At 58.5% G+C, this 18,617-nt stretch overlaps 7 protein-coding genes across 7 annotated transcripts; 4 read left to right on the top strand and 3 right to left on the bottom strand.

Moving 5' to 3' along the window:
• Positions 1-1,353: 1,353 nt before the first annotated feature.
• On the top strand, positions 1,354-3,564 carry PSEUBRA_000533 (Velvet factor; the record flags this gene model as incomplete). The annotated part of the gene is made up of 1 exon (XM_016436150.2): positions 1,354-3,564. The coding sequence occupies one exon, from the start codon at positions 1,354-1,356 to the stop codon at positions 3,562-3,564; it is 2,211 nt and encodes a 736-aa protein (XP_016295110.2).
• Positions 3,565-4,078: 514 nt separating this feature from the next.
• Positions 4,079-4,551, bottom strand: PSEUBRA_000532 (Ribonucleoprotein LSM domain protein; the record flags this gene model as incomplete). The annotated part of the gene is made up of 2 exons (XM_016436137.1): positions 4,079-4,107; positions 4,332-4,551. The coding sequence occupies 2 exons, from the start codon at positions 4,549-4,551 to the stop codon at positions 4,079-4,081; spliced, it is 249 nt and encodes an 82-aa protein (XP_016295109.1).
• Positions 4,552-5,538: 987 nt separating this feature from the next.
• Positions 5,539-5,796, top strand: PSEUBRA_000531 (uncharacterized protein; the record flags this gene model as incomplete). Its single annotated transcript, XM_016436148.1, has 1 exon — positions 5,539-5,796. The coding sequence occupies one exon, from the start codon at positions 5,539-5,541 to the stop codon at positions 5,794-5,796; it is 258 nt and encodes an 85-aa protein (XP_016295108.1).
• Positions 5,797-5,997: 201 nt separating this feature from the next.
• PSEUBRA_000530 (uncharacterized protein) lies at positions 5,998-7,164 on the top strand (the record flags this gene model as incomplete). Its single annotated transcript, XM_059464407.1, has 1 exon — positions 5,998-7,164. One exon carries the CDS (start codon positions 5,998-6,000, stop codon positions 7,162-7,164), a length of 1,167 nt encoding a protein of 388 aa, XP_059321065.1.
• Positions 7,165-7,384: 220 nt separating this feature from the next.
• PSEUBRA_000529 (Rap GTPase activating protein domain protein) lies at positions 7,385-13,813 on the bottom strand (the record flags this gene model as incomplete). The annotated part of the gene is made up of 1 exon (XM_016436129.2): positions 7,385-13,813. One exon carries the CDS (start codon positions 13,811-13,813, stop codon positions 7,385-7,387), a length of 6,429 nt encoding a protein of 2,142 aa, XP_016295107.2.
• A 1,169-nt stretch (positions 13,814-14,982) lies between these two features.
• On the top strand, positions 14,983-15,845 carry PSEUBRA_000528 (Ubiquinol-cytochrome C reductase hinge domain protein; the record flags this gene model as incomplete). Its single annotated transcript, XM_059464406.1, has 2 exons — positions 14,983-15,093; positions 15,549-15,845. 2 exons carry the CDS (start codon positions 14,983-14,985, stop codon positions 15,843-15,845), a joined length of 408 nt encoding a protein of 135 aa, XP_059320990.1.
• Positions 15,846-16,308: 463 nt separating this feature from the next.
• On the bottom strand, positions 16,309-18,567 carry PSEUBRA_000527 (Aminotransferase, class I/classII; the record flags this gene model as incomplete). Its single annotated transcript, XM_016436098.1, has 1 exon — positions 16,309-18,567. One exon carries the CDS (start codon positions 18,565-18,567, stop codon positions 16,309-16,311), a length of 2,259 nt encoding a protein of 752 aa, XP_016295105.1.
• Between the last annotated feature and the right edge of the window lie 50 nt (positions 18,568-18,617).

Below are 18,617 nucleotides of genomic sequence, written 5' to 3'. Positions count from 1 at the left end.
CTCATATGCAGTCCCACTCAGGACTGACCGACGACGCCGAAGCGCCCTGCTACTTGCCCGTTGAAAAGCATGAAAGCGACCCTTTTTTTTGGGGGAAAAACTGCTTTCTGTCTGTTCGCATGTGAGGCTCGCCTGCAGATCCGAACCAAGCGAGACCTTCTCGACGCCTTTGCGGCTTTTGGTCAGGCTAAATTCGCCCTCACTGGCTCAAACCTTTGCTGCAGCTCGCTGCATCACATCATTACACGGAGCTCTTTCTGCTTTCGATCGGGTTAGGTTCCAGAACCGTGGAATTCGGAATCGCTCCTTCTAGCCTGATTCATGTCGAGACACACACGCCCTTACGCCCGCTCACCCGCTCCCCTCAGCCTCAAACCCGACAATAACCCAAAGGTGGGGCCAACTGTGGCTTGGCTCGCGTCTTGATGCACATGCATCTATCTCTTCCTGCCTGTCAACTCACTATCTCCCTCTTTCCTTTCCCTCATCTCGGGTGTATCACACGCCCATCCGTCTTCTTGGGCTCATCAGTCTCACACAACACGCACACGCACCCACTCACTCAAGTCACACGAGCCTCTTTTCTGCGACGTGGGGCCCTTTCTGCATTCTTCCCTTTTCTCTCCGTCAGCAAAGCCATCGACGTGTGCCCACTTGCTGCCTTTCCCACCGTCCATTCTTGCCCACTCATCCTTCCCGTCCTTCTTCATCATCATCGTCACCATCGCCTTCGTGTCCTGGCCGCTTTCAGCATCACCGTCCTTCGTGCCGCTCGACCGACGTTCTTCCCCTGCCCATCCATCTTGGATGAACAGTCCGCTCTTGCGTCAAGGCATCATCCACAAGCCACTGACGGTCGGCGTGCACTCTTTCCAGCGGCCTCTTCTTCAAGGCACGCATCTCGCATTGAGCTCGCGACCCGACGCGCCGACATCCTAGATCGTCGACACAAGTCGCAGAAGAAGCTCTTGTACATTCTTTCTGCCTCTCCTCGGCCCCTTGCTGCCCCTCATCATCATCATCATCATCATCACCACCACCACCATCACACCCTCCGGTTCCCTCTTTCGTCAATTTGGACCAAAGCTTATATCACACATTCCTGCTCAATCCTGCCCTTGGCTCAGACAAGTGCAGCAGACGACAACCTCCCTCAGCTTTGTCAGCTTCCTTTCTCGTAAAAGCATTCATCAGCACGTGATCGCCAGTCGCCCCCTCATCAGCATCGAATGACGCAGCTCAAACGGGCATGAACACATAGCAGCCCATCACAGCGCTGGCACAATCGTGTCCTTCCCTTCCCTTAACCTCTCTGCCGTTGCTCGGCCTGAGGTTCTCTCTTCGAGCAACAGGATGAGCTCATCCGAAAGTCGCAATGCGTCGTCCAACCCACCCGCGCCAGCTCGCAGCTCAGCCATGTCCAAGACCGACGACAGCAGCTCCAGCCAGACGCCCGTCGGCGCCTCGGAGGGCAGCGTAGCGTATCAGTATGTCGCCGTCAAGCAGATGACGTCGGCTCGCGATCACATCGAGTACCAATTGACGGTGCGCGAACAACCAAAGCAGTCGAGGATGTGCGGTGTAGGCGAAAAGGCCGATCGAAGACCTATCGACCCAGCTCCCATCGTGCAGCTCCGCGTCATCACCCACGACCGACCTATCCAACAGTGTAACACAGTCGAAAGCGGGCCTGTAGCCCCACCCGTCGAGAGGAGGCCAGGTCACGGTCCCAAGGCACCAAAGGCGGCAGGCGTGCGACCCGGTCTGCCGGTTGCTACGGCGCTCGGCGATGGATGGGAGGATAAGGCGTGGTATCTGGAAAACCCGTACCTCTTCATGTATGCCATGCTCTGCAACGCAGACACGGACGAGGAGCTGCATCTGCTCAACGATGGAAAGACGAGGTATACGAGCGGATCATGCGTCTCTTGCCTCTATCACCTCAAGGACATCGACGGCTCGCATCAAGGCTTCTTTGTCTTTCCCGACTTGAGCATCCGTGTTGAAGGACGCTACCGGCTCAAGCTCTGCCTTTTCGAGACGATCGGACATTCGGTTCACCATTGCAAGTCGATCTATTCGGATCCCTTCCACGTCTACACAGCCAAGCGTTTCCCTGGAATGGAAGAGTCGACACGGCTGTCCAAGTCGTTTGCTGAGCAGGGTCTCAAGGTGCGCGTCCGCAAGCATCCACGCTCGCGTCGCCGAGGATCCAAGAGGACCAAGGAGGACAGCGACGCTTCGGAAGATACTCCGCTCGCGCGAGACCGCAGCCCCAAGCGTGCCAGAGCTTCCGACATTCTTCCCGTTTCGGGCCTTCCAGTACCGCAGCCCATTGCATTCTCAAGATTGCCCCACTCGTACGATGCGCGCTTTGAACGCGCTGACTACGACCGAGAGGCGCTGATGCGGCCCATGCCATACGATCCACATGCTCCTCTACCACGCAGTCGTGCTGCTTGGGAGCAAGAGCAGGCGATGCGCGCCCGCGATCCTCGCAGCTGGGATCCCAGATATGACCAGGAGGTCTACGCTCGGCCTGGCCGAGAGGTGGACGAGCGCCAGCAGCTGCCACATCGGGAATTTGCTGACGCAAGATATATGGACGAATACTCGGCACGCAGCCGCGCCCCCGCTGTCCACCCGGGCATGTCGGATACCATTCCATCGGACTACCCCGACCAGGATAGATCGGCCTATCCGCGCAACGATGACTCAGCTCGAGCGCTGCATCGGCCCCCTCCTGCGTCGACGCAGGGCCCACCATCGTCAGCATATCCACCCTTTCCAGGCCGTGGCGGCCATCTCGAGGCCGCTTCGCAAGGTCGGAACTATCCGTCGGCCCCTGCGCCTATGCCTCTGCCCCCCGCTCGCGTCCACTCTCGAGGCTACGGCCCACCCGACCACGCCGCTCACGACCCTGCCAGGGCCTACGACGACCACGGCGCTCCTCCACCACCTCGCCGTGACCCTCGCTACAGCGCACCCTACGACGCTCGCAACCGACCTCCTGGCCGCTTTTCACCATCGCCCCCGCCTCCAGGTAGCATCGACTACAACGGCCGTGGTCATTATCCGCCTCCCACACAATGGCGATCCGGACCGTCGAGCCCGCGTCTCGCCGACTACCACAGCGCACCGCAACGCTCACCCGTCCCCACTTCTGCTCGCGGGATCGCCGCTCCCCTGCCGGCCTTTGTCGGCGAACCTGCCGGTCGAGGCTACCCACCCGCCGCGTACGAGTCTGGTCCCCCTCCAGGACGCAGCAGCCGATCGCCCAACCCATACACGCGCGAAGGCGACTCGGACCGCTTTGGTGCAGGCATGCGACCCGTCCTTCCACCGCTCGATCGTGAGCGGGATCCAGCCTATGGTGCCCAAGGAGAGCGGTACTTGCCCTCTCCCTCCGGCTACGCGGGCAGAGGCGAGGTCGAAGCGGATTGGGAACGAGAGCGCGCCATGCGCGCGGGTAGGCCAGTGCGGGAGGACGAGTATAGAAACAGGGAATGGGAGCCAAGAGCGCCGGCTAGGCCGCCATCGGGAGGTCCACCTAGAGGCTATTGAACCCAGCTCACGCACGAAGCTGTCTTACAATCGCACACTTGACAAAAGACAATGCCAATACACGCATTGACTCTCACCCCCCGCGTTTGTGTGGTTTTCTCAGAGGCACAGGACAGAAGTGGAACGAGTCTTGGGGGCCAAGACGATTATGTGCACCTGGGCTGAATGGGACGGGTTACACATCCGCTTGAGAGAGAGCACGAAGTTTCTCCTTCGATCAGCCGTGTTAATGACGGGAAAGAGGCGGATCAATGGAGGAGGATGCGGACCGCATCAATTCCGTTCCCAGCCTGTTGCCAGATCGAGCGACGAGGATCAGAAGAAACCACGGTCGCTCGTCGCTATGCCGGGTCCGCATACGAGATCTGCAGGGGGTGGGCGAAGCGGGGTGGCGCGAGGGATGCATGCAGTGGACAAGCGGGAGGGAGGAGTGGCGAGCGCGCCGGACGGGAGCGCGGCGCGTAAAGTAGCAGGCTGTGCACCTGTTGAAATGCTCGGGTATACGCTGCTATTCCTACTTTTCTAGCGCAGTGATGTACATGACTGCATCGAGTCGGAGTGAGACAGGAGGTTCGGAGGGGGCGAGTCGGTTTCAGATGGCGGTGCGCAGCGTGCATCAGGGGTTGGCCAGCGTGGCCGGGCGAGCAGGAGTGTGATCGATCGAGCGGAGGGGACCAGGCGCGAGGCGAGGCAAAAAGAGGATCCAGAAAAGTTCATCAGCATACAAAACGTTTGTAATCAGTCCTCGCGCGATCAGCAGGACTCACCATTGTTACCGCGAATGAAAGCGTCGCCGTACGAGTTCTTCTTGACACCATCGACGTACTCGACTGTCTGCTCAAGTGCGATGTTCATGTAGCCATCCAGACAGGAGAGCGTTCCACGGTAGTCAATGCCGGAGTTGAGGCGGACGTTGACGCTCTTTCCAATGACGCTCTTGAGGAAGTCGTTCGGACTGCCTGCTTTTGGCGGCTGTGCTGACGACATGGTATGCGCTGCCGAAGTGCCCGAGGGATCGACTGGGGTAGCTTGTATGTGATTTACGTTTGTATTCGATCGAGCAGCCAGACCTGGGTGGGCACGATTGCACGAGCGAGCGAGAGAGTATGCTGTTCGTCGAGTATGTGCTTCGTTTGAACGATTCGAGGGCTCCTTGAAGTGACGACGATGTTGTGGTGGTAAGGATGTATGCTGTTGGCTTGGCGATGGAATTCAAAAGCTGTCAAGAAAGTTGAAGTTGCTTCGACCTGCAAGGTTCAGCGCACGGGACCTAAGCGCACTCCACTTTACGCGATACCCATTTTTGATTTTCTGAATTTCCTCTGGCGCGTACTGCCTGTTTGCTGCCTCGTTCAGAAAAATCGCGCGAAAAACCTCGAATGCGATTCGCATACCGCCATCTGCAGCCAGGTCTAATACTCGATTTTCCAGAAAATGGGAAATACTTTTTCTCGAAAAGTGTGCCTTTGGTAATACCGACTTCCGAAATCTTTACTTGACTTTCTTCCTCCGTCACTACAACCACACCCAACTTCGTCTCGTCTCGTCTATCTTCGCTTATCCCCTCCTTGTCATCGTATGCACCTTGCAGGTAATCTTATCTATCCATCTTGCTCCAATCTCCGACGCTGCGCTGCACAGGATCTTCACACGGTCGACGCCTGAGACACTGCTGCACGGGTCGCCTTGCATCTCCTCCTCCCCGTCGTCCGCACGTCAAGCTCCAAGCCACCTCGCCTCCTCAAGCCGCTCGCATTTCGCTCCCACGGCCGCTCTCATCTTTGGACCTTCAAAAACCGCGATCACGGATCAGATTGGTCTTGGACGCCACCGCTCCGCTGGGCAAACCTCGAACTCGTTTGATCTCATCCCCCTGTCGCAGACTGGTTGCGAGCTGCTCGCCGTTGCGCCAACTGCATATCGTCTGAGCACGGAGTTTTTCCTCTTCGAGCGATCGCATCATCTGCAAGCCCCATGTCTCGACCCGCCAAGCTCACGCTCGCCGCCTCGGTCCTCGTCTCTGGACTGACGGTGTGGGGAGTTCATTTCATGCAGGAGAGGGAACGTGAAGTCATGTATCGCGGCGTGGAGCGCGACGAGGCACGGCAGGAGGAGAAGAAGCGCAAACGTCTGCTCGACCTGCAGATCAACCAGGAGAAGGAGGCAGCGTACCAGAAGATGCAACCGACAGCAGGGGCAGGCAGCTCCTCGTCCTCCTCACCGCCCTCATGACAGGGTATGCTGTAGCATCAGGGAATGAATGCCATTCGCAGGCTCGTACAGCGGAATTATGCTGTAGCGCTCGTGTGTGTCTATGCAGTCTACATATAATCGGACAGTCCATCATCATCCTCCCCCATTCGAAGCAGCATCCCAGTTCGCAGTTCTATCCCCGATCCCCCAACCCCCCCACATCTTAACAATCTCGACAACATGTCCCCCTCCTCGCAGAAGCAGCAGCAGCAGCAGCAGCAGCAGCAGCAGCAGCCGACCGACTCGGCCGACGAGATCATCCCGATCGACCTCGTTGTCCCCGCCAACTCCTCCCCCGCTCCCCCTCCTCCTCCTCCGACGCCCGTTGCGCCCAGTCGCAACTCGATCCCGATCTACGCCGCCCTGCGTAGCCTCCCCTCGCAGTCGGCCATCAGTCACGCTCTCGCCTGCGCGCGCTTCTACAAGCTGCGCTGCAACCTCAAGCTCAAGCTCTCCGGTCGCGCCAACGCGTCCGACGACACGGTCGACATGTGGGCGTCGTGCGACTCGCTCCTTGCCCTGCTCGAGGGTCTTCCGGGTACTCGGCCGCAGTGGTGGGTCTACTCGAGCGACACGCTCGAGAGTCTGTGGCCTTGGTTGCCCGAATCGGAGGTGGGCGATGCAGTCGACGAGCCGACGCGTCTGCGTCGCATTCGGCAGTTCTTGGCGCGTCTGTTGCTTGCGTTGTTGCGCTTCCGCCTGCTCAGACGCCGCCAGGTGGCGCCTGTGGAGCCCGAATCGTCGCACATCTCGTTTGACGAGATCTTTGCCACTGCTGCTCGTCGGATCGCCGATGAAGCTGCGGCGGTTGCTGCTGCTGAGCAGTCGACTGTGCGGGCTGACACGCCTCGTCCATCGATGGCTTTGCCCCGACCGAATTTCGAGACCGAGCAGACTCGTGCCGAAGAGATGTTGCGACGCGAGTCTCGGGCGTACCACAATCGTCCTGCTCCCGCTGGTCCTCCCGACTTTCGCCGTTTTGAGGCTCGGCCTGCCGACTGCCCCTGTGGGAGTGTCTGCGTGTGCTACCGAACCCCGGATGGGCCTCTCGAGCCGATGATCGTCGATCGCAGGCGTCGCGTGACGCATCTCAACCTGCCCGTCCGTTTTGCAACGGGCGATGTTCACAACGCACGCCCCACCGTCCGACGCAACCTCAATCGCCTCGACGAGCACATTGCAGTGCCCCAGGCCGAACTCGACAACTCGCGCCGCGGATTCGAGTGCATGCAGGGATTCTACATCCCCGATACGCACTCCGATGACGAGGACGACGGTAAGGCCGAAGACGAGTGGCTCGAGGTGATGCGTGGTGACAAACGCCGCAAGGGCAAGCGTCGCGCTTAGGGGTTTGTTGTTTTCTGTCTCGTCTTGCTCTGTGTCTCGCCCACTTCGTCTGTTCACTTCGCACCTGTCCATATCACCCGCTCTCAGTTTTGCCACTGTATCTATTGTCTCTCGAGCACAATTCTCGATCGCTGCCGCAGATGCTGCACACCAGTTCTCGTCGTCGTTCAATCTAGTCACCTGTTCTTCATAATTCATCTGCAATCTCTGCTCGCCTTCCTCAAAAGGTCTTTGTGAAATCGTACAGCTCGCTCGAGGCGCTTCCCACCGCCATCCCACCTCCTGCCACAGCAGCCGGATCCACGCCGTCCGCCTTGGCCTTCTTGGCCAAATGCTGCTGTCTCGCCCTCCTGATGTGCCCCAGCCTGCTGACCCAATTGCTCGAGTACGGCTGCATCGCCTCGCCCGTATCCAAATAGATCTGGCTGGCGACGTTACTATGCAAAGCCAAAATTCTCACAAAGTTGGGCAGCGCTTCGGCGCTCAACAGCTGCCCATCGCCCACCGGGCTGAAGTCCGGCATGCCTGGCCTGCGCTGCAGGGTGACCTGGTAGAACACCGCATCCTCCGGATTGGCAGCTCCGAGATTGACACCGCCGCGCGTCATGGGCGAGATGCACACATTGACGTAGTTGAACTGCCCCGCGATCGTGTTGAATCGATAGTCGCGGCCCGACTCGTTGAAGACAATGTGCACAAAGTCGTTGCCGATGAGTGCCTTTTTGGAGCGTCGGATGGGATCGCGCTCGTCGTTGGGCATGAGGGTGGCTGTGTGGTAGACGATCTGACAGATCTCGTCCGTCCACACATAGGCGTGCTTGCCGTGCTCGTCGTTGTTCCGATCGAGGCCTCCGGTGTAGACGTCCTCCTGGCCTTTGAGCGTGACGAGATGGCCGAGACCTTGCAGGAAGCGCGTATACGCTCGGGAGCCATGGCGGTTGCTGAGGATGTCCACTTCCTCCTCCTGACCAGGGCCGACGTAGAGGACGCCGATCTTGTGGAAGTCAACCACCGGCGTCAGGTCTACGGCTTTGATCAACCTGTCGGTGGCTGGCTCATCGGGGAGAAGAATTGGCGCAGTGTCGTGCAGCATGTCCGGGTAGGTCGACAGCTGCAGAGCAAAGAAGCTCGGATCGACCTCTGGCTCCTTGGCAGTGGCTTTGACCTTGGCCACTGCGCTTTGTACACCGCCGGCACCAGTCGTGTCGGCAGCCGTGTCCGAGCCCAAAAGGTCATGCATGACCTGACGCATGGCGAGCGAGCTGCCAGCATGCTCCTCGCTGAGAGCGCCGCTGAGCAGCGTTGTTGGCTTCGACCTTCGCGCCGAGTCGGAGGAGGAGCGCGGCCGAGGGCTCAAGCCGAACTGAGCAGGACCGAGCGGTCGGCGAGCACGCAAGCGATCGCTAATCTCTAGCCTTTCCTCCACACGACGACGAAGGTTGCTGCCGGCCTTCTTGGCCTGGCCGCCATCCGTGTTGGCTTCGCAGTCTGTCAGCTCTTCGGCTTCGTCTTCCGGCGCCGTCAGCATGGGTGATGCCATCACGTCAGGATCCCGATTCATCATGAGCAGAGCGGGAAGTTGATCCTTCTCGCCATTTTCGTCCGGCAAAATCCCCATCGGCACATTCTCGAGCTTGCAAAGCATCGTCGCAGTGCCCGACGGGCGACGGATGACGATCTCGACCCAACCCGCCTTCTTAGCTGTCGAGACGGTGAGCAAGCCGTTGCCCATCAGCCATGTCTTTGAGTGACGAGCGGAGTCCTTGCCCTTGCCCATGCCGGCCGACGGCGCACCCATGATGAGCTGATTGACGAAGGACTTCTTGGGCTTCGAATCGGCGTTGGAATGCGTGAATCTGGCCAAGAAATCGAAGCACACCTGAGTCTGGTCTGACAACGCCTCCATCCCCTCGTTTGCTTTGAGCAGACCACGCGAGATGTAGGGCAGATACTTGGGTCGATCACCAATCTTGAGGATGACGAACCAGAGCGAGATGTTGTAGAAGGCCATCAGCATGACATACTGCGAGAGGGAGAAAGATGCCGGGCTCGCACGGTAGTCGTCACGCGTTGCTGCCTCGGGACTCTGATGATACTCGATGTACTGCAGCACGATACTGAAGACACGTCGGTAGTCGGTCTCGGTGAAGTTGGCGTAGCAGGCGGGATGCTGGGCGACCGTGGCGATGAGCTCGAGGATGTGCACACTCATCGTCATGTGTGAGCGGACAGCCGTGAGAGTGAGGAGCATGTTGGAGAAGAAGCGCGTGAAGCTCTTCTGCATCTCGTAGCAGGCAATCGATAATGCTTTGATGCAGGATCGTGCCGTCGTGTGCGACTTTTTGAGTCCACGGATGAAGACATCCACCATCTCATCCTGCTCTGCTCGCGAGAAGAGCGCGCGATAGCCGATCAGCGTGACGAGTGTGTCGTAGACCACGGCGGTGACATCGGTCTTCTTGAGATCGTCCGGCAAGATGACTTTGGGCAGCAGCGCATCATCGAGGATCCCTTGGCAGATCTCCTTACGCAAGAGCAAGACTTGCAGTTGAGCTTTCGGTCCGCAGAAGAGATGCTTGTTGCTGAGCTGGTGCGGCAGGTGGCACAGCAGGTACGAGACCACCTCCCAATCCTGCTCGGAGCGAAGCATCTCGATCGCGACAGCAAGGAACTCCGAGACCGGGACAGGTGCCGGCGTGTTGTCCTTGTCACTGTGCAGATGCGTGTTGCCTGCACAGCACTCCATGTCGTTCCGCTGATGGATGTAGGTGTAGATGATGTCGCTTCGGAGAGAGATGCTGGGCATCTCGAACGAGATGGTCTGCGGCAAGCGCCAAAGATGGTCGTATGCTGCCGGACGCGGTGCCCTCGACTGGCTGGTGCTGCGGTCTCGATCCGCCGCGGAACGCTTGGTGGGCTCAGCACTGCGTTCGGGTCGTCCTCGGTCTCGCGATAGCTCACGGAGACGAGATTGAGACCTGGTGGTGGGATCAGGGTTGCGCTGGACATTGCGGCCCTCACGTTCATTGCGCACCATGGCAGGGGCGACCTTCGAAACGGCTCGTGACCTTCCTTCAATGTTGTGCGACATCGCACTCGCTTGTCGTCCAAGCGCGATGCTCTCGTCAGACTCTGCTGGGCCCTTTCCAAGGATGATGGCGCTGGCACGAATCAGGTCGTCAATGTCGCCGGTGAGATACACGCGATGCTGGCGATCTGTTCGAAGACGCAGCATCCATTCGAGGATGACCAGCCTAGTCTGAGTGCAGGCAGGGCCTGGTGATGCTGATGTGGTCGTGGTGGACGAAGTCTTGACTCGCAGCAGGTCGAGAAGATCACGGAAGATGGCGATGCATCCGGCGCGCGTCTTCTTCTCCCATTGCTGACGGATCGACAGGTCCACGTCTCGGTCGACCGAGTTGGCGATCCATGGCGTACTGAACGCCATTCGGTTGAAAATGGCAATGAGATCGAGAGCCGCGTTGCGTGCTTTCACCTCGCTGGAAGAGGCGACGTGGGAAGCGTCATGAGCTGAGCGGGATGCCTCGTGCTCGGCCTCGCCTTCTGGAACGTCGAATGCGACAGCCTTGTGCATAGGCGCGGAGCGTGCGAGCCGGCACAGCATCTTTCGAACTTCGACAAACACCTCCTCGAAGTCGGTGTCTGCTTCCGCCTTGCCGGTGCTCTTGACAGCTTCGGCATCCGGATCGACAGGTCCAGGAATTTGAGAGCCACTCAGCACCGCTGCGTGGACCAGCACGGATCGCAGTAGTGCCTCCGTCCTAGGATCGGTCTCTGAAGAGAGGGTCGAGTTTGCCAGCGGCAAGACAATGTCGGTCATGAATAGGTCGCGCTCTGCGGTGAGATCCTGCACGGCATTGTACACGTGGTCGAAGACGAGCGAGACCAGGTCGGACCTGGCTTTCTGCTCGGATGCGTCAGGCTTGGACTGAGACTCGTGGCGATAGAAAAAGGCTTGCAGAAGAGCACGAATGTTGAGCAGCCAGTCCGGATTGCTCGGCAGGCAAAGGTGCTGCGTCCAGTAGTATTGTACCAGTTTGGAGACGGTGGCATCGGGCAAGATGGGCGAGAGCGTGAGCAGGAACGACGCCAGCTTGGGCGTCCAGGGTGGCGAGTGAGCTGCCGCTGGTTCATCAGCGCCTGTCCCACGCTTGTGATCTAGATCCCTAGCCTCCGACGAGGCCTTGGGCGGTTGGGAAATGCTGAGCTTGTCGAGGACCTTGAGGATCGCGAGAACTGGTGACGTGTGGCTAGGTCTGCTCGACTGCGGCCCAGAGACTGCGCCAGACACAGCGATACTGCCGGCTGCCGATAGAGAGGTGGAGAGGGCACCGGTCAACTTGAGGCCTTCCAGATGCCTTTTGGCCTCGATGGTCAGGTCAAGCAGGGCATCCCAGTCGGAGCGCGTGAAGAGCTTGTCGCGAGTGGCTCGGCTGGCTTGCGCGTTGACACGATCCGGCGTAGCCTGTTTGTCCGCTGTTGTGCGCTTGGCATCCGTTGTCGTCGGAGCTTCAGCTGCGACTGAGGTGGAAGGAAGCAGATCCTTGATCAAGAGAAGGACCTCGAAATCTAGCACGTCGCATTGCCGCTTCAACGCAGCTCGTAATGCTGGCGTGATGAGGGCAAGCGACAAGGAGGGGGCAAGCGCGTCCTCCTTCTGTACCTTGTTCGATGTCGAAGGCGCGGCTCCGTGACTCTTCTGCTGTTCTTGTTCTGCAACGTGTGCGAAGGCCAGGCGGAAGAAATGGACAGCACCCACCAAGACGGCCGGGTCTTCCAGCTGCGCAGCTTTGTTGGGATGAGTGCTCCCTGTAAGGATGATGCGCGCTGATCGAATAGCAGCATTGGCGCAGTGGCTGCGCAGGATGTTGGAAAGGATGGGTAACACCTCCTGTTGCCAATTGGGATCGTGCTCGTCTGTTTTTGACTTGATGAAGCCGGGAGAGCGAGGATCGATCTGCGAATAGCCGAGCAGTCGACAGAGCATCTTGATGACCACATCGATGCATCCACTCGGCAGATGACCGTATCGAAGCGTTGCGTCGAGCAATTTCAGACAGCTGCGGACCTCGTCTGAGTGAAGCTTGGGCCCGACCCAATAGCTAGGAGAGGCAGAATCCGTTGCAGCTCCGGACAACGCAGCGGCAGCGGCAGCTCCGCGACTTGGTACAAGGGTTGCCAGGGTCATCGGAGCAGCGTCCGCCACCTTTGCTTTGGAGGCGGTGGCAGAAGCGTGGAGCTGTGACGTAACGGCATCAATCGAGACAGGTTGGCTCGAAGTGCGTGGTGTCGCGGACGGTGATGTCTCGTGACTGCCTGGAGATGGGGTGATGGTCTCCAGCCCGTAGTACGAGTAGCCGTCCGCCAAAGGACGGGCATCACGTGAGCGAGAACGGCGTGAGGCTGGTGTCGGCACAGCCGAAGTGCGCAGCGGACCGACCAATGTGGTGCTCTTCAAGGGCGGCGAGGCGACGACGGAGCATGGCAGCGTGAGCGTGTTGGCGGCGGATTCGCCAATGATGAGCTCTGCAGCACTACGAATCACCATCTCGGCATGAGAGAGGGGGATTCTCGCAAAGCTGTACTTGAGAATGCCGGTCAGAAGCTGCAAGCAGACTTGGACGTCTCGCTCGACGGAAGAGAGTTGTGATACCATTTGGGTCTGCTGGACTGTCGTCTCGTCGGTAGTGCCCTTAACTTCCGTACGCCCAATCCTGCCGTTGTCGTCATTGAGAGACTCGAGGTGAGATCGAAGACGCTGGACTTCGACCCAGGCTATGTCGAGCCAACGTGTCAGCGTGAGGATGAGACCTGGGAAGCCCACGACGTCTCGACCGTCCTTAGTGAGCACCTCGAGAGCACGGAGCTGTACTGGTAACCCTGCGAGTATGGCTTGCGTATTGTCGTCATCTTCGTGATCGTCGATTTCGCTGGCAGACACACTGAGCACGAGGCGGTAGAAGAGAGCCCGATCGATGGCTGCAAGCGGCTGATCGCTGTCTGGGATCTTGGACGATAGGGAGCCGGGAGCACCGTTTCGAAGCTCTGTGAGGGCAGGAGAAGCGTTGGCAGCGCGCTTGTCGGCTAGCTTGACTGAGAGGGTTAGGAGATTGCATGTCTCGATCCGAAGCTTTTGAGGCTGCTCAGCTGTCAGTAACGCTGTGCAAAGACGGAAGACTTCGGCGAGGGGAACATCGTCTGCGAAGATGGGTTTGGGACCACTTTGACGCTCCACCGCCGCTGCAAGAGCACGAAGTTTGGGTATACGTTGTCGGACCGCCTCGTCCCTTGCTTTCGAGGTGGCCGGTAGCGGCCGGCGCAAGCCTTTGAAGAGCGCATCGTATGTGCCGCCTTCAGGAGTTTCGACCTTGTTGAGGTCGTAAGGGGACATGGGCTCGGTTGACGCTGAAGTTGCAGGATCGAATGAATTGCGAGAGGTGGGTAATGCTGTCGTGATGGGCGTCAAGGGTGTGCTGGGTAAAATGCCATTCCCTGAAGCCAAGGATGTGGCAGACGATGAGGAGGAGCGCCCACTGCGGAAGCTGCGAAGGATCTGGTTGAAGCTGCTGCTCGCCTTGGTGCTGCTCGCTTTGGAGGAGGCGGACGAGGAAGCCGCCGTGGTTGCCATGTGGGTCGGCACCGTCTGCGGCGTGGCCAACGGGGACCGAAATCTGCTCGGGTCCATCCTGTCGCTCGTGTCAAGTCAGAAATGACGCTGCAGTTGACTGTGAAGGTGGGCTTCAAAGCTCTCTGACTTGTAGTGGCTGGGAACGCCTGGTGCGATTTGGAGAAGACTGTTCAGCGCATGTTGGAGAAGCAGCCAGACTCCTGTCGTCCTTGGTGGTACTCTGAAGGGCTAGTGGGAACTTTCTGCGAATCTAGGTCGAAAGAGATGCGGCTATATGCTATCTTGCGCTACGAGAAGCAGATCGAAGGCGTGATGAATGCTTCACTGTCAGGCGTCCGAGCGTGTGTGGGTCGGAAAGAATCGCCGCGATGTTCGGTGCCCAAAGGTGGAGGAAGAAGTCAAGGCTTTGTGACGACCGTGCAGAAGTGATAGTCGCGAGTGAACAATGGCGAGGTGGGTTGCAAGCAGACGGATCGCGGATGGCAGGAAGGGACCCTGCTGCTCGGCTGGATGGTGCTGAATGCTGTTGCGCAATTCGACCGAACTTTTTGCCAAAAGATAGCGCTTAAAGGGCGGGCGGATGTGACGGCTTCATGACCGATGCATGCTCTGGCTGCCCTCACATGTCCTTGTGACTTTTCCGAAGTCTCGCCTGCCGCCTGCATCGACCGACACAGTCATCCGCGGTCTTCTGGCCTCGACTCCGACTCTGCTTGTGATCCGCCTTTGTGGGTCGCTTCAACTTTAAGGAAAAAAAAGAGGATCGAGACCCTCGCTCGCTTGACCATGACTCACAGTGTGGAGGGGAAATCGGGCTCGCCGATTCAGACTCAAACTGACTGTTACATCTTAGAGACAAATCTCTCGTGCGAAATTCAAGATCGTGAATGGCTCGTCCAGGTTGAGGGCAGCAATTGGTAATCGCCTTGGTGTGTGCAGAGCAATTTCGAGAATTACAGGTCAAAGGAGAGAGTCGGGTTGGGTTGGAGAGAGAGGCGACTTCTTCTTGCAAGTTGTCGGCACTCACTCCGGGCTGGCTTGTTGGTTGTTACTAGCGAGCAGATTTGAGATCTTGAATCGTCGACTGCCCACCTTTCTTCCCACGCAGCATCTCATCCATCATCGCCTTTGTTCCATTGGCATTCACAACACACACACGCACATCCGCCATGCCATCTTCATCCGTCACAGTAGCGCTCCCCGCTTCGGCCGACGAGTCGGTCTTCAGCTCGGTTTCGAGTTTCTTCTCGTCGCTTCTGCCCGTTGCGCACGCCGAAGAGGTAAGTTGGCACTCAACAGCATAGCCCATATCGATGCGACGTTCGACCTCGCTAGTACCGCCGCCACGGCACCTCTGCACCGACGCAACGCTCGCACTCCAGCGCCCGCAGGAATTCGAGCCTGCCGATTAGACCGCAAAGGAAACGCGATCCGACTCGGTTCATCCGACATGATCTCACGCCCGAAGACAAGCAGGAGACAGACTTCAAATCAGTGAGAGCCATCAGGGAGATCGTCGCGCTTCGAATCACACTGGATGAGCCGATACATGATGACTCCTGCTGGGTCTCGGTTAGCAGTCTCGCAAAGCTATTCGACTCAGAAACAAAGGCGGCACCTCCGACACAAACACGCACTCAGTTCCGATCGATCGATGTGGCGCTTTCCCACGGCATCCTCATGGAATCCAGCCGAATGCTGACCTTATCATCCCATTCACTTTTTGCATTCACAGGAGTCTTCCGACGACAGCGAGGAGTCTGAGGACAAAGAGGAGGGCGGCGAGGACGAGGAAGAAGAAGAGGAGGAGGAAGAGGAGGAGGACGAGCCCGAGGACCCGGCGCCTGCCATCTACGAGGAGTGCGAAAAGTCCAAAGCCTGCGCTCCGCTCAAGCACCACTTTGACGAGTGCACCAAGCGCGTCGAGGAGGGCAAGGGCTTCGAGGGCGAAAACTGCATCGAGGAGTTCTTCCACCTCTCGCACTGCGCACAAGAGTGCACCGCTCCGAAGCTCTTCCGCAAGCTGGTGTAGGCCTCATTTGTCTCAACTGCTGTCGACTAGGCGCCCCGCCGTTGGGTAGGCCGTTATCGCACGCAAGTGAACGCTGACGTCGTAGCGTCGCCTTCCTCATGCCTGGGTGCTCTTAGAATCGCATCTTGTGAATTGCATACTTCTACTGGTCTCGTCTGCTCGTCTGATTGTTCGTGTGCCTGATCTCAAGGGGGAGCAAGTCCAATTCGATTTGCCAACTCAGTTTCACCAGACCTGGAATACCAACGCTTTGCTAGCTGGAGAGTCGGAGGCTCCCTTTCGTCATGCACCGTCTCACGCCACCCTACACTTCATTGCACTTCATCTGCTTACCTTTCCTTCCTTCAAAAAGATCAGGGCCACTCGTAGTCGGTCAGAGAAGACGTGAGAATGCTACATTGCAAACAAACTGTACGTAAACAAGAAAGGCGATTGAAGTGCGAAACATCTCCGGAGAAAAGATCTAGTTGATAGGATCATCGCCGTTCCAGTGGACCAGATCCAGGCATCTTTCAATGACCTTCTCGACGCCCCATCTGCCACCGGGACCACCGGAACCGTACTTGAGATGGAGCAAGGATCCCACCTCGTCGCACGCGCGGAGAACGTCGTCGATGTCCTTCTTGGTGTGACTGGCGCTGACGCAGAACCTGACGCGCGAGCTGATCAGGGGCGTTGCGGGATAGGCCACCACGACGACCACGATGGGCGGTCGGGCGGGGCGATCGATGTTCGCCGGCGACGCAGGGTCCTCGATCTGCTTGCGCTCTTCCGCCGACATGTCCGACTCCTCCACCGCGAACCGTTGTGAAGGCGGCAACACAGCAGAGCGGTCCAGCATCATGCGCGAGAAGAGCGACATCTTTGCCGGGTGGAAGATGAGAAGAGGAACAATGGGCGAGTCGCGGTGGCCGTAGACGATGAAGCCGAGCTTGCGAAGACCACTGCTGAGGTAGCGCGCGTTGAAGGCGAGTCGTCGCAATCGCTCGCGACCTTCAGAACCATCGAGGAGGTTGCGAGGAAGCTGGACCCAGCTCGGCAGGAGGGCGAGCTCTTCCGGATCCCGTCCGACGCCCATGATCGATGCCATGGAGGCGACAATCTGCGTGAGGACGGGAGGCGAGAGGGTCTCACCGTACACGTTGGCGTGGTTGGTCAATCGAATGCGGTCGGTGATGGTACGGTCGGCGGCAATGTAGCCACCAGCTGCACCGAACGACTTGGTAAAGGTACCCATGAGAATCTCGACCTTGGCAGGGTCAACGCCAAAGTAGTCGCAAACACCTCGACCGTGAGGGCCGATTGCACCAATCGAGTGAGCCTCGTCGATGTACAGGTGGAACTTGTACTTCTCCTTGAGACGCATCACTTCCGGCAAGTTGACCAAGGTGCCCTCCATCGAATAGAGACCCTCGACGATGAGGAGGATCTTCTTCCATGGGCGGTGCGTGCGGGGCATGCCCTGGCTGATGCACTCGCGGAGCAGCGACTCGAGCTTCTTCATGTTGTTGTGCTTGTACTGACGGATGTGCGCGCCACTGAGACGCGCACCGAATCGGATCGAGCTGTGATTGTATTCGTCCGAGATGATGAGGGTTCCGGGACCGGCGATGGCGGGGATGGTAGTACTGTTGGTAGCAAAGCCCATGCTGATAACAACAGCGTCTTCCTTGCCGACAAATTTGGCAACGAGCTTCTCGGTCTGGGTCTGCAGATCGAGGTGGCCGGCACCAAGACGACTGCCGTAACTGCTGACACCGTACTTGCGCAGACACGTCTCGACTGCATCGGCGCATCCACCGTGAGACTGAGCAAAGCCGAGGTAGTTGTAGGCGCTGATGTTGAGAGCACGTGTCTTTTCGCCCGTCAGACGGAAAGTCTGGTAGTAATCGAGAGCCACACGGTCCAGGCAAACCACGGTCCTGCCGCAGACGCCGGTGACGGGTCGGCTGAAGCAGTCGTCCATTCGTGCCTTGAGACGACGAGTGTAGAAGCTGTCGAAGTCCGAATTGAGAGCCGCGTAGCCGTCGCGTTCTACCAGGTGGTGATAGCTCTTGGGGAAGAGGCGCTTTCCGGTGAAATCCCGCATGTGACCGATGAGGATAAGGATGATGTAGCTGATGTACGTGGTGAGCACGGTGAAATAGCTGGGTTCCTCCTCAACAGGATTCGGGAGCGAGTCTCCGCGGCGGTGTTCCGAAGTGTAGCGGTAGTCCGGGTTGGCACAGTAGCCAAATTCGGAGTGGATGAGCTTGGCGCCATCCTGGCTGCTGTCGAAGCTGGTGGGAGGCTGCATGGAAGCTGCATTGTACGTCAATCCGTTCAGGGCGCCATAAGGAGCCTCACCCTTTCCCGCGTTAAATCGAGCAGTGAGACTGCGCTGGTGCGCATCCTGTACTGACTCGAGACTTTCTACGGATGCAGAGGTGGAGCCAGTGGTGAGGCTTGGCGCTGCCGACTCGACGTCTGGCGAGCTGTCAGGGCTGGACGAATATCCGGACCAGTCACGACGGTGCGCGTTGAGGTCGGTGGCGGCAGTGGACATGTCGTGGGTGGACGGAGCAGGTGGAGAGATGGCAACGATAGGGGAGCCCTTCTTGAGGAAAGAGGAGAGGGACGAGGGGGAGGAGCTAAGCTGTGACTTGGACCTCTTGCTGGAGCTGATGGGTGCAGTGTGTGCGTCAAAGTGAGTAGCGTCGAGAGTTGTTGGGACGGACGTCATGTTCCGTGGCCACGAGGGTCGACTTGAGTCTGGAATTGAGTGATGGTCGA

The sequence above is a fragment of the Kalmanozyma brasiliensis genome, assembly GCF_000497045.1.
Source record: "Kalmanozyma brasiliensis GHG001 unplaced genomic scaffold PSEUBRA_SCAF1, whole genome shotgun sequence".
Taxonomy (NCBI): domain Eukaryota; kingdom Fungi; phylum Basidiomycota; class Ustilaginomycetes; order Ustilaginales; genus Kalmanozyma; species Kalmanozyma brasiliensis.
This window is presented reverse-complemented; position numbering and strand designations above follow the sequence as displayed.